This window comes from Balaenoptera borealis, assembly GCF_965194805.1.
Source record: "Balaenoptera borealis genome assembly, chromosome: 9".
Classification (NCBI taxonomy): Eukaryota; Metazoa; Chordata; class Mammalia; order Artiodactyla; family Balaenopteridae; genus Balaenoptera; species Balaenoptera borealis.
The window spans coordinates 12,602,979-12,616,179 of NC_138873.1; the positions used below are offsets into that span (position 1 = coordinate 12,602,979).

Genomic DNA, 13,201 nt, shown 5'->3' on the forward strand with positions numbered 1-13,201 from the left:
GTCTGGAGGCTAGAAGTCTCAGATCAGGGTTGGCTTCTTCCAAGGTCTCTCTCCTTGGCTTGCAGATGACTGTCTTCTCCCTGTGTCTTCACGTGGTCTTTCCTCTGTGTGTCTGTGTCCTGATCTCCTCTTCTTATAGGGACACCAGTCATACTGGATTAAGGCCCACCCATATGACCTCGTGTTATTTTTTTAATTTTTAATTTTTAATTTTTATTTATTTAATTTTTTTGGTGCTATGCGGCACATGGGATCTTAGTTGCCTGACCCAGGGATCAAACCTGCGCCCCCTGCAGTGAAAGTGCAGAGTCTTAACCACTGGACCACCAGGGAATTCCCACATGACCTCATTTTAAATTAAACATGTCTTTAAAAATCCTATCTCCAAAGTACAGTCACATTCTGAACCACTGGGGGTTTGGGGGACACAGTTTAGCCCATGATACTACTTAAACACAAGAAACACCAGTTGGGAGGTGTTACATGTCTAGGTGATGGGTGATGTGGTTCTGGGCGAGGCTCTGGGATGGGGCAATTCTAGTGAAAGACTAATGCAGGAGGCCATTTGGAAGAAGCATCAGGAGGACTCACAAAGCAGCACAGCATAGTGGACGGGAAGGGGCCCCAGAGTTGAACTCCTTGAGTTCAAATCCCACCTCTGCCACATCTTAGCTGTGGGACCTCAGATAAGTATTTAGTATTTCTAAATCTCACTCCTCTAATTATTCATGTTGCCAGCAAAGGTTTTGGGGTAGGGGTGAGGAAGGTAGGCAAGGCAAGGAAGAAGCAGATGTGAAATGTGGCAGTGAACCTGGGTGGTAACACCAGCGACAAAAACTAGAAAGTCAGGAAAGAGCCATCTGGGAGATGATAGGTCTTCTGGGCATCACTGAGTTTGAAGTGACAGGAAAATTCAGGTGGATGTGTTCAGAAGGGAAGTGAAAATTATATCTAAGTATAGGCTAGAGTTAGTTCCTTGGCCTATGGAAATTCCCTTAAGAAGGGGCATGCTTCCTTTTTCTCTGGTTTTGTCTACCTTCCTGCCCAGTTCCACAAACTGTGCAATTTGGGGGAAGAGGTGAAGGTGAGGCGTGAGACACCTAGCTTTGCTTCCGACCCAGGGAGGGAAAACCATCAAAATGCAGAGGCCGTTGTACAGCTTAGCTATTAAGCATCCTGGTGATGTGTCCAGGATATTTTCAGAACATGAACTCTGGTAGACCAGTACTCCATACAGTTTCTCAGCCCCCGCCCTGGCTGTTGCCCTGTGTGTCATTCTTCAGGGATCTGTATGCCTGGGTGCCCACCTCTGCTGGGAGGGAGCATCTTTAGTTCTTGTCAACATCATTCGTGTTGTCACTGAAAAGCTGTTCATCACTCTGTTTTTAGGCCACAATCCTGGTGAACAAGGGTTATTGATTTAGAAGTAACCATCAGTGTTGGAGTTTTTGGAAAATGCCTGTTCTATGGAAATGCTCCAATTTTCTTCTGTTTCTATTTGTTGAGGGCCTGGGTCCTGGCCCCATGTTTTCAGACATTGTCCAAGATTGTCAGAATGAGTTGTGGATCAATTACATAGTTCGGAGAGTTGACAGACTGTGGTGTATGCTCTGGGAGACTGTTTCCCTGTGTCTCGGCATCTCTCCCCAAAATGGGGCTGTCTCTCTGTGAGCACCGGCTACTCCCGACCTCCCAACCCTTAGACTCCCATTCCCACTCTCACTTCCAGGAGATACGGGGTCTTCCATCCATCACCACCTGGGCTAGATAGGGCGTAGGTGTCCTTTTATTACTCCCCAGGGTCTAGCACGGTCCTCACGTGCTGCCTCCCACTGGCCTTCACCCAACATCTTCGTGCCTTGACTCATTTTCTTGCTGTTCCTTTACCAACCGGAAAAGGCCAATCATTGCTGTTAGATTGTAGAAGAGATAAGATTGAAGGTCTCACACAAGATTTTAAAATATTTTTTAAAAGCTGTGTGGATTTTAAATTTAAAAAATTAACTTGTGTGTATGTGTCTGTGTATAATACTAAATTAGACAGCATAAGGTTGTGTACTTACTACGCGACGAGCCCTGTGCTAAGCCCGTTACACGTATTACGTTACCTAATTCTCACAGCTACCCTGTGTTGCTACTATCTTTGTCCCTGTTTATTCCCATTCTATAGAAGAGGCACAGAGAAGCTGAGTGATTTGCCTGGAAGATACACACCTAATCAGAGGTATAACCAAGATTGCACCCAGGCAGTCCGAATTCCGAGCCCATACTCCTAGTGAGTGGCAACATTGTTAGTGATTAGTGTGAACGAACTCATTCTGTCCTCACTGCAGCCCTACGTCAGAGGCACTGTCAGTATGGCTGTTTTTCAGAGGAGGAAACTGAGGCTTGGGAGTTTAAGTGATTTGCTCAGAGCTGGAATTCTAACCTGCCTGGCACCTGGCTCCTGGGCCTCTGCCTTTCTTTTTTTTTTTTTTTTTTAATATTTTATTTATTTATTTATTTATTTATTTATGGCTGTGTTTGGGTCTTCATTTCTGTGCGAGGACTTTCTCCAGTTGCGGCAAGTGGGGGCCATTCTTCATCGCGGTGCGCGGGCCTCTCACTATCGCGGCCTCTCTTGTTGCGGAGCACAGGCTCCAGACGCGCAGGCTCAGTAATTGTGGCTCACGGGCCCAGTCGCTCCGCGGCATGTGGGATCTTCCCAGACCAGGGCGCGAACCCGTGTCCCCTGCATTGGCAGGCAGATTCTCAACCACTGCGCCACCAGGGAAGCCCAAGCCTCTGCCTTTCTTTCACTATGCACTTAGGCTTTCAGAACTCTTGGTAAATGGTTTATATATACAATGGAATACCACTCAGCCATAAAAAAGAATGAAATAATGCCATATGCAGCAACATGGATGTACCTAGAGATTATCATACTAAGTGAAGTAAGTCAGACAGAGACAAATACCGTATGGTATCACTCATACGTGGAATCTAAAAAAATGATACAAATGGACTTATTTACAAAACTGAAACAAACTCACAGACAGAAAACAAACTTATGGTTACCAAAGTGGGGAGGGAGGGAGAGATAAATTAGGAGTTTTGGATTAACAGATACACACTAATATATATAAAATAAAAAGGTCCTACCGTATAGCCCAGGGAACTATTTTCAATACCTTATAATAACCTTCAATAGAAAAGCATCTGAAAAAGAATATATATATATATATATATATATATATATATATATATATATACACACACACACACAACTGTATCACTTTGCTGTACACCTGAAACTAACACAACGTTGTAAATCAACCATACTTTAAAAAAAAAAAACAAAAAAACTCTCGGTACATTTTGAGTGTCTCAAAGCAGAGTACGCATTGGATGTTGCAGACACGCAAATAACCTGGGCCGCTGTTTACCCAGGGGCTGGTGCTGGTTTTGGGGAGAACGATCTCCGAGGTAACGTCCACGCTTTTACACTTCTTCCCTTTCAGACCTCGCCTCCGCCCACGACCACTCAGTCCCCGGACAGCACGATGGACGCGTCACTGAAGAAGGAGAAGCCAGCCATCATGGATCTTTATATTCCTCCTCCGCCGACCGTTCCCTACTCCCCCCGGTATGTCGGTGCCCATTTCTGTGGTGTGCACGTCTCCTTGCGTGGAGGTGCTAGCGGTGGTGGGAAGACCACGAGTATCTCGAGAGGAGACGCGGCTGACACTCCAGCGTGTTGGGGATGAGTCTTGAATCCACCGTCAAAAAGTATCGCCCTGGGTGTGGGCGTTGGGGAATGGGTGAAGGGGGTCGAAAAGGACAGACTTCCAGTTACAGGCGAAGTCCTGGGGGTGTAATGTACGGCGTGGTGACTGTTGTTAACAATGTCGTGTATTTTTCAAAGTTGCGGAGAGAGTAGATCTTAAAAGTGCTCATCACAGGAAAGAATTAGTAACCACGTGTGATGATTGTTTTGCCGTACATACGTAAATCATTACGTTGTACCTGTGAAATGAATACAGTGTTATATGTCGATTATATCTCAATAAAACCAGGGGTAGGGGAAGTGTGATCCTTTAGGGGGAAGTGTAGGAACAGATCTAGTTTTATGGGCCTTGAAGCCAGCCAGTATGATGGGGAGGGGGCTGATTAAAGCATGTGCTCTCGGGGACTGCATTGTTTTAATTCTTCACTGGGCATCGGAACGAGCTGTTTGGGGGTCCCTGAAGCTGAAGTTTCATTACCTACACGGTAAATTCGTCTCTGGGGCGGAAGATAATAAATATTTCTGTGAGGTTGATTAAAGTTACAGTTTTATTTTGCTGAGAGGGATGTGTTTTTCGTAGGACTTAAAAAATGTGAAAATAGGTGTGGATGGGCTGTATTTGCACGGCCATGTGTGCTTACGTGTGTGTGTCTATTATGAATTCTTCAGGATCGTTACTTTCTCAATGGCTATCTTAAATGTTTACGGTAAAATGAGGACGGTCATGCTAGATGTTATATAGGGGATGATTCAGGTATGAAAATATAGGCTTATTTATATCATCTTACATATTTACATATGCTGGTAAAAGTAGAGAATCTGGCTCATTTATTAAACATACATTTACTGAGAGTTGGGCCTGATGTACCATCTTATGCAAAACAGATGTAGTTCTTGCCCCCAGAGAACTGCCAATATCTTAGTCAACTGTTCAAGAATAAATTGAGAAATACGTAATCATGCTGTAATATTTCATAAGACACAGTTTGGACTGAACTTACAGTGATGTTTCACTTCAGGGTGGAGTTTTTCATTTGTTTGTTTTTGTTTTAAGCTGAGCTCTTTGCTTCTGATGTGTTTCTTTCCTGGCACAAAGAAAAATTAATGTCATTTTCCTCTTCCTTGAGTCTTGGTTTGCCCAGAAGTTATTATGGCATGTAGAGCAGTGGCTGCAGCGATCAGGGGCTTTCTGGTTGGTAGACCAGGCTCTTCCCTGTATTCACAGACCAGAGTCCTGTGGTCGCGAGATCTAAATTGTGTTTGAAACTACAAGGAGTTGTTGCTTTTGCACATAGAGAACAGAGGGTTTCACTGATAGAACAGACCAGTGTGTGGACTGTTCTAGCAGAAGCTGTAGGAAGGATGGCCTCGACTCCCCTAATCCAGAATATTCTTGTCTGGGTCTCAGTGAGGGGCCACAGGGGCTGTGGTAAGAAGAAGGGTATGTACATAGTAAAGGTGAAAGGGAGCTGGCGCTTTGATTCTATCAGGGGAGACACGTGGGCACATGCACACCATTAATGAAGGATATTTTATTTTATTTTTAAAAAATTTATTATTTACTTATTTATTTTTTGGCCGTGTCGGGTCTTAGTGGATCTTGTGGCACGTGGGATCTTCGTTGAAGCATGCGGGATCTTTCATTACAACGCGGGCTTCTCTCTAGTTGTGGCGTGCAGGTTTTCTCTCTCTAGTTGTGGCACACAGGCTGCAGAGCATGTGGGCTCTGTAGTTTGCAGCCCGCAGCCTCTCTAGTCGAGGTGCGCGAGCTCAGTAGTTGCGGCGCGAGGGCTTAGTTGCCCCGCGGCATGTGAGATCTTAGTTCCCCGACCAGGGGTCGAACCCGCATCCCCTGCATTGGAAGGTGGGTTCTTCACCACTGGACCACCAGGGAAGTCACTGAAGGATATTTTATTAGGAATGAAATGTGCAAATGGTCACAGAGAACGAGTGGTGAGTCATGAAAGCTTTGTGAATGGGGAAGTTATATGCCAGGTTTAAAAGTATAGAAGAAGATAGATTCATGGTGGGGAAGGGTATGCACACAGCAGGCTCACTGGGAATAGCAATAGGCAAGGCTGAGCCTTAGACTGTTATTGAACTCAGTGGATTCTGGGTTTATCTAGTAGTTTTGCAATGAGCCCCTAATGGAATTTACTCAGTGCCAAAAATTTAACTAGCTGGTAATCTGGGCTCAACTAAAATTAATTTTAAGTTTTTTTATAAGCTGACATTTAGAAAGAATGAAGTTGCAAGCAGTGGTCCAATTTTTGCTGGTTTCTGTACTTTGTTCAGAAAATAGACACTTTCCATTGGCCACTCTAAAGGCCCCTTTGTAATTTTTGACATCATTTTCAAATCTAACAACTGCCATCACACATCAAGTGTCTTCTTTGCTGGATCTTGGCAAAGATACTACTCTTGGCATGAGAAAAAAGGTTCAATACATCATACCTTCACTTGTGGTGTCTGTAGTAAGGAGGAGATTCAACTCTAGGACAAATGTACAGGAAAACCAGAGCTAGCTTTTCAAGATATATGTGTATCCCTTAAACATATATGAAAAAAAAATCTCATTTTCTCTTATTTAGTAGGTATTTACTCTTATTTAATAGGATCTCTATGTATTTGAGAAGCAACTGTGATTGAAAAAGTGTTGCTTTTTCCTCCAGAGGAAAAGGAGGATTTGTTTTCTTCTGTGTGCTAGAAGGAGAATGTATCCTATAATTCTTTAGTGTGAGAGGATCTTCGTAAGCAACTTAATTATTGCCCTCTATCTTGCAGGGAAGAGAATGGGAGTTCCGTTTACGGATTCAGTAAATGTAAACAGCCGCAGCCTGGTCCGAAGGGTTCTGAGTCCCCCAATTCCTTCCTGGACCAGGAAAGCCGGAGACGGAGATTTACCATTGCTGATTCTGATCAGTTGCCTGGGTATTCCGTGGAAACCAATATTCTGCCCACAAAAATGAGAGAGAAAACACCATCCTATGGTACGTTGCTGAGTGTTTGTTTTGTTTCTCTTCCCCTCCCCCTTCCTTATTTGGAACTGTTGGATGAATTCGGCAGACTTGAAGGGTAATCCAAGGAACACATAAACCTCAATGAAATTCTAAGTATGAGACCTTTGTTCATCTTTCTAAAGCGAAGGCTTGTTGAGTCATTACACTGCCTGACATCCAAGCCCAGCGGGGTGAGATCATGTTACAGTTTCAACTTTCAGTGCCTGCATTTTAACTTGGAGCTGCTTTGCTCCGTGGACCCACAGACACAAGCTCACCATGCCTCTGTCCTAATGGTTTGCTGTGGAAATACAGTGCTTTAAAATACCTTTCTTATTTTTAAACTATGTTATTTTGCTTATGCTGAAGTGAGTGTGATGTCAGGGTGGGGGAGGGTCTAGTTCTAAATAAAGGGAAGGATTCTCTAAAGTCCAAAAACTATGTCAACTTTTCCATTTTCATTCCCCTCCTTCTGAAGGCAAGCCCCGGCCTTTGTCCATGCCTGCGGACGCGAGCTGGATGGGGATTGTGGACCCTTTTGCTAGACCTCGAAGTCATGGGAGGAAAAGTAAGTTTAATCTAAGCAAACTGAAAAGCACCAAACCTGGAGTCCAAAGCCCAGGCCCTCGTTTCAGCCCTTTTGTGCTCTAATGACCATAAAATCATCTTCTCATCTGCAAAATCACGGGGTGCTGAAGGCCTCTAAGGTCCTATCTATGTGTAGAATGGCAGAATTATATATTCCTAGGTAGTGATTGTAAATCTCCTAAATAGTACTGTGTGCTTTAAAAAGGCTGTAGACACTGATGGTCCAATTTCTAAACACATAGAAATACACTGTTCGTTAAACAATCTCATCGTCAATTTTATGACTATTACTATTGGAATCTGTTTGATTTTTGGCCAACAGACATGGGTGTTTTTCTCCCCAGTCCTTCTTGTGTTAGAGAGTAACTACTATTGGAAAAGAAACTTGTGTTTAATTTACCCTGTAATCAAAGTTACAGGTGATAACACTTGTCTTTTGAGGAAAATGTTTATAAATAGTCTTATTTTTGGCCAGATTACATTCAGTTCTCAGGGCATCGTAACATTGCTTTTGCGGTGCTGAAACAAAGAGCTGGTGAAAAGTTAGAGAACAGTAGGCCTTAGATTGTAAAAGAAGAAGAGAAAAGTTCTGGAGGCCTAACTTCCAAAGTGATCAACCCCTGACATTTCCCTGCGACTTGGTAAAGTTTGTCACCTAAGTACCCGAATCACCTGGATTACACTAAATTGGAAAAGGGAGAGGTTGCCTTCTAAGGTCCAAGATACCCTTAGTTGACACGAAAATCTGTGGAGCAGACAGCAGGGGGCAGGGCAGTTCTTTGTTTAGATTTAGAAATGTCCACATCTTCTTTGCCATTCTTTTTAGCATTTGAAGTCCCCGATTTAGACTTTTATTTCCTTTAAGGTTGAGATGTGAGGTATATGGGTGGGGAGTGTGAGGTCGGGAAAATGGAAAGATACTTGACCTCCATCCCACCTTCCACATTTTTTTGGTGTTATCATTTTAGAAAGACAGGTACCTGCATAATGGGCAATTAAAAAAGATAATAGCTTTTTTGAGAGACAACTCGCATACCATAAAGCTTACCCTGTTAAAATGTACGATTCAGTGGTTTTTAGTATATTCATAGAGTTGTGCTAATTCCAGAATATTCTGTCACTTCAACAAGAAACCCCTGTAAGCAGTCATTCCTCATTCCGTCCTCCTTCAGCTCCTGGCAACCAAAAATCTACTTTCTTTCTTTTTTTTTTTTAAATAAATAAATTTATTTATTTATTTTTGGCTGCGTTGGGTCTTCGTTGCTGCGCGTGGGCTTTCTCTAGTTGTGGCGAGCAGGGGCTACTGTTGGTTGCGGTGCGCGGGCTTCTCATTTTGGTGGCTTCTCTTGTTGTGGAGAGCAGGCTCTAGGCACGCGGTAGTTGTGGCACGTGGGCTCAGTAGTTGTGGCTCGTGGGCTCTAGAGCGCAGGCTCAGTCGTTGTGGCGCACAGGCTTACTTGCTCCGCGGCATGTGGGATCTTCCCGGACCAGGGCTCGAACCCACCTCCCCTGCATTGGCAGGTGGATTCTTAACCACTGCGCCACCAGGGAAGCCCTGAAGATCTACGTTCTGTCTCTGGATTTACTTTTTCAAGGCATTTCATATAAATAGACTCCTACAAAATGTGGCTTTTTGACAATGGGCACTTTTTAACGTAACTTTTCCCCTTTGATTACAGAAACAAAACAAATTGTTGGAAAACCTCTAGAAGATACGAGAAAACTAATCTGTAATCTGCTTCCCCAACCTAGAAATAATCACTGAATGTTTCATGTATCTTCTAGTTGTTCCTATATTTATGTATTATACACTTAGAAAAATGTGCAAAATGGAATAGATAGATATTCAGTAATACTATGAAAGGGGAACGTTAACAGGTGTATTTTTGGTAATAGCCGCATTAGTAATCCATCTTATGGCAATAGCACCTCTTTATTCAGTCCGCTATGGTTGAGCATTTAGGTTATCTGTGTTTTCCCCCCCAATTGTTAATATTGCTTCGATAAGCATCTTGTACGTAGTTCTTCGTACGTTTTTAAAAGTGGAATTTCTGGGTCAAAAGAATGCTACATGTTGCCAGGGTGCCCTGCATTTTATGTTTCTATTCAGTTTCTTACTCCCCTGCTCCCCATCCCAGGGGGTCTACTGACTTTTAGGGTGGGGTTATTCTTCCTTCTCCAGAAATGTCCCAAGCCTTGCAGAGCATTAAAATCTTTGAACCCCATCCATTAAAGGTGAAGAGTGCCTGCCCTGCATTCAGAGTGATAACCAAAGGCATCCCACCTCCTAAATGCTCCTTAGGGATGTTCAGGAATAAGAACCGCCGTTCCAGGGGCACGTGCTCTGGGCTGCAGGCATTGAGCAAGGACAGATGTGGAAGGAGTGATAGAATTATAAGATTTTCTCTCTTTGGTTTTTTGATTTCAAGTGAAATTATGAAAATTCTACACTGATTAAAAAGTGGGGGCTCTCTGATTCTGCTCTGCCCCCGTGTTACCTCTCAGATGGAAAAGCAGCCTGAAGTGTGCACCTACATCTTCCGTTTCTGCTTTCTCAACACCCAGTGGTGTGGGCATGGCCGCCTGGGGGGCCTGGTAGCCCATCCCTGGGAGGAGGGCAGGGTGTGCTGCCACCTTCAGAGGCAGCGCCGTGCAGAGGATGGGTATTTTAACGGACTACTTGTGGGCTTTGTCTGAAAACAGGTGAGGACGGCCTTTGCCGGTATTTCAGTAATGAGCGGATCTCTCCGATCATCGAGGAAAGGTCATCCCCCACATACCGTTTCTCAAGGCCCACGACCGAGAGGCAGCTGGTCCGAGGTGCAGACTACATCCGAGGCAGCAGGTGCTACATCAGTTCAGATCTCCACAGCAGCGCCACGATTCCGTTCTCGGAGGAAGGGACCAAAAAGAAAGCCAGCTCCTCAGCAGCCAAGTCCTCTTCTCCAGAACCGTCCCTGCTGGTCAGCTGGTTTACTCGCCTGAAACTGTTGACTCACTGAGCCCTGCATTCCCGGGACCCTCCCTGTCTCCTGCTACCAAGTGCCTTGCTTCCTCAGTCAGCAACTTGTTCTGATTTTCATCCACAGTGTTATGCAGCAACCTTAATGCGATTTCGTGGGTTTTCTTTTTTCTTTTTTTGGAAAGTTGTATACTGCACTTGGAATTTTGAAGTCATTGGATGGGAACAAATCCAGAGAATCTTAGATGCTGGCTTATGGAGGCCAAAGGAGAGAAATGGGGAGAGTCCACTTTCTTTTTGCTTCCTTAAGAGTCAGGACACGGAGACACACTCTCTAAACCAGAGCCTTGGCCAGGAATGTTATGGTCGTTATGAGGAACTGGGCCATTGTTCTTTTTAGGGGGGTGGGACTACAGTTGGTGGCCACTGTCACACAGATGTGTTGGGTTTTGGTCCAACTTCTTCACCTGAAAAAGCCAGTGGAGAAAACAGTTTTGTTTTGATTTTTCAAGCTACATACTATACGTGTAAGTGTAGCAGCTTTGACTTTGAAATAACACGTGGGAAGCATCTGATGCTCTTTCAGAGCAGAGGTTTGAGTGTAGGCCAGTTACACTTAGTTAATGCCCTTTTCATAACAGTCTCAGTGTAAGTCAATTAATACAGAAACACGTGAAAATGTTTAGATAGGGCTTACTACACACAAAGAAGTGTATGGTTATTTGTGAAGGGTGTTGTATATTGTTGTCTTTAAGGGAAAAGAAGCTATAAGATTTGCTGACAGCCAAAGTATCATTGAGAAAAATGAAGCAACCATACTTAGGTTTATGAGAGAGACATCAGTTTGCATTTTGACCTGTTCAATGACTATCTTCTAGAAAAGAATGGACAGTTTTTCAAAATTGTACACATTTTGCTAATTAGAAATCTCTTGGAAAATCTCACGGTCACTCATTTTCAACTAGCATCAGGTATTTTGGAAAAGTGTGTCTGGATATTAACTCTTGTTTAAACTGAATGTATGATATTTTGCTAGAATGGAAAAGTACTATCTTGTTAATTTAAGTGTTTTAAATATAGTTGTATATTTTTCTTACTCTTAGTCACATGTAATTGATATATTTCTGTTTTGTGTCCTACATGAAGCTAACGAAAAAAGTGTTCAAGGTGTTTTCAGGTTTACCAGTGACCACCTTGGCTGTTGCCACTGTGGGCACTATTGTTAAAAAAACAAAATAAACCCTCCCAACCATTTTAGGATTTTATGGATTAGAAATGGGGGCGTTGAGGGAGCGTATGTAAAGTAAAATTACATTCGGGGAATTTTCTGAGCTATATCCCTGGGCAAAGCTGGTATCTCCTATTCAAAAATATTTTCCCCTCACCCCTTGAATTGTCTACTTTGCTGAACTGCCTGAAATTGGAGATTCCTTGGAGTTAAACATCTTCGTTTTAAAATGCCTCTGGTGGGACTTCCCTGGCGGTCCAGTGGTTAAGACTCCACGCTTCCAGTGCAGGGGGTGCAAGTTCAATCCCTGGTCGGGGAACAAAGATCCCACATGCTGCGCAGTGTGGCCAAAAAATTTAAAAAAAAACGCCTCTAGTGGGGTTAAGGGAGCTGGCAACCACTCGCATATTAGTGTAAATGAATTCAGTCAGGCTGTTTTCCTGTCAACCAACCCCCAAGGGAACTGCAGTGAAGATATAGTGGTTTCATGGGGGGATGAAAAGGGGTTTGGCCAGTGGAGGAAAGAAGAGGCTTGGAATGCGTGATTCATTGGGTGCTTGACAATACAGTATAAGGGCAGAGCAGGGGCGCGGAAGTCTGGTAACAGGGCACTGATGACTAGGAGGGACTTTGGAAAAGGGGGAGAGCCAGCCCTCGCCCTTTGACTGTTAGCGTGGCCCAGAAAATGGGGTGGCACCTCTTCCTCTCACTCTCCAGATCACTCTCAGATCCCCTGAGTAATGAGTTTAGTGGTTTTGGAGGTCTTAGCTGGAGGTCAGCCCCTTTTCTGTGGAGTAAATGTCCTTTGTGATCAAATGACCATCCTCAAATGAATTTTCAGTGCCCAACTCAAGTACAATACCCGTGCCCAATCAGCGTTTTTCAGACTGTTCCCTGAAGTCCGAAGGGGAGGCCACAGAAGTTTCTGGGTTTTCTACCTTCAGTCTGCCGCCACAGCTTCATTTTTATTTTTATTTGGGATTTTCTCCTGAAATGTGTTTGAGAAATAGATTGCTGCTTAAAGAAGTTTCTATGTATCTTTACTGTTGACATATATAAGTAATAGTTTAATACTAATTTCTTAGAAATTAATGGAAACTGCTTGCCTCAGTAATAATCCAGGTTTAATGGTAGACATGTGTGAACATATGAAGATGTAGAATGACACTTTTTGACATAATCCTTTAAAACAGTTATTTTTGATTACTACCAGACCCAACTCAACACTAACCCTTTTTTTATAGTAAATATTTTATAATATCACTACAATCATCAAATGAAATTCATGGATGATAAAACCTTCTTTCATGCATAAAAGCATCATCCCCATTTGCTGTTCCAAAATGAAATTAATAGGTAGTATAACTGACCTCTATACATCCCCATCAATATAATGTCCTAACTGAATGTAAACAAATATACATATATAAATATTTTGTAATGAAATCATTATTTTAATATGTAAATGCTCTAGCATGATTATATTACAAGATGTATGAAATAATGTAACAAAGCACATACTTGTATCTGTATATGAAATCACCATGCCTGTGGCAGCTACACAGGCCTGCTGTGCTGGCAACTCAACACCAGAAATGGGATTGACGTCAGCAATGCAATTTTCTAAAATGTGGCCAATTCTTTTTTTTTTTTTTTAA

The 13,201-nt window shown here is 43.2% G+C and overlaps 1 protein-coding gene across 6 annotated transcripts in view; it reads left to right on the top strand.

The window, feature by feature from the left end:
* CNKSR3 (CNKSR family member 3) overlaps positions 1 to 11,569 on the top strand; it is a 129,854-nt gene extending 118,285 nt beyond the window's left edge. For 5 of the 6 annotated variants that reach the window (XM_082404552.1, XM_082404553.1, XM_082404551.1 and 2 more), the window contains 4 exons: positions 3,501 to 3,625; positions 6,551 to 6,756; positions 7,244 to 7,333; positions 10,057 to 11,569. In XM_082404552.1, the coding sequence (XP_082260678.1) occupies positions 3,501 to 3,625; positions 6,551 to 6,756; positions 7,244 to 7,333; positions 10,057 to 10,355 (720 nt within the window). In that variant the 3' untranslated portion in view covers positions 10,356 to 11,569. The remainder of the gene's footprint in view (positions 1 to 3,500; positions 3,626 to 6,550; positions 6,757 to 7,243; positions 7,334 to 10,056) is intronic. The other variant, XM_082404556.1, reaches the window with a different exon arrangement.
* Positions 11,570 to 13,201: the final 1,632 nt, after the last annotated feature.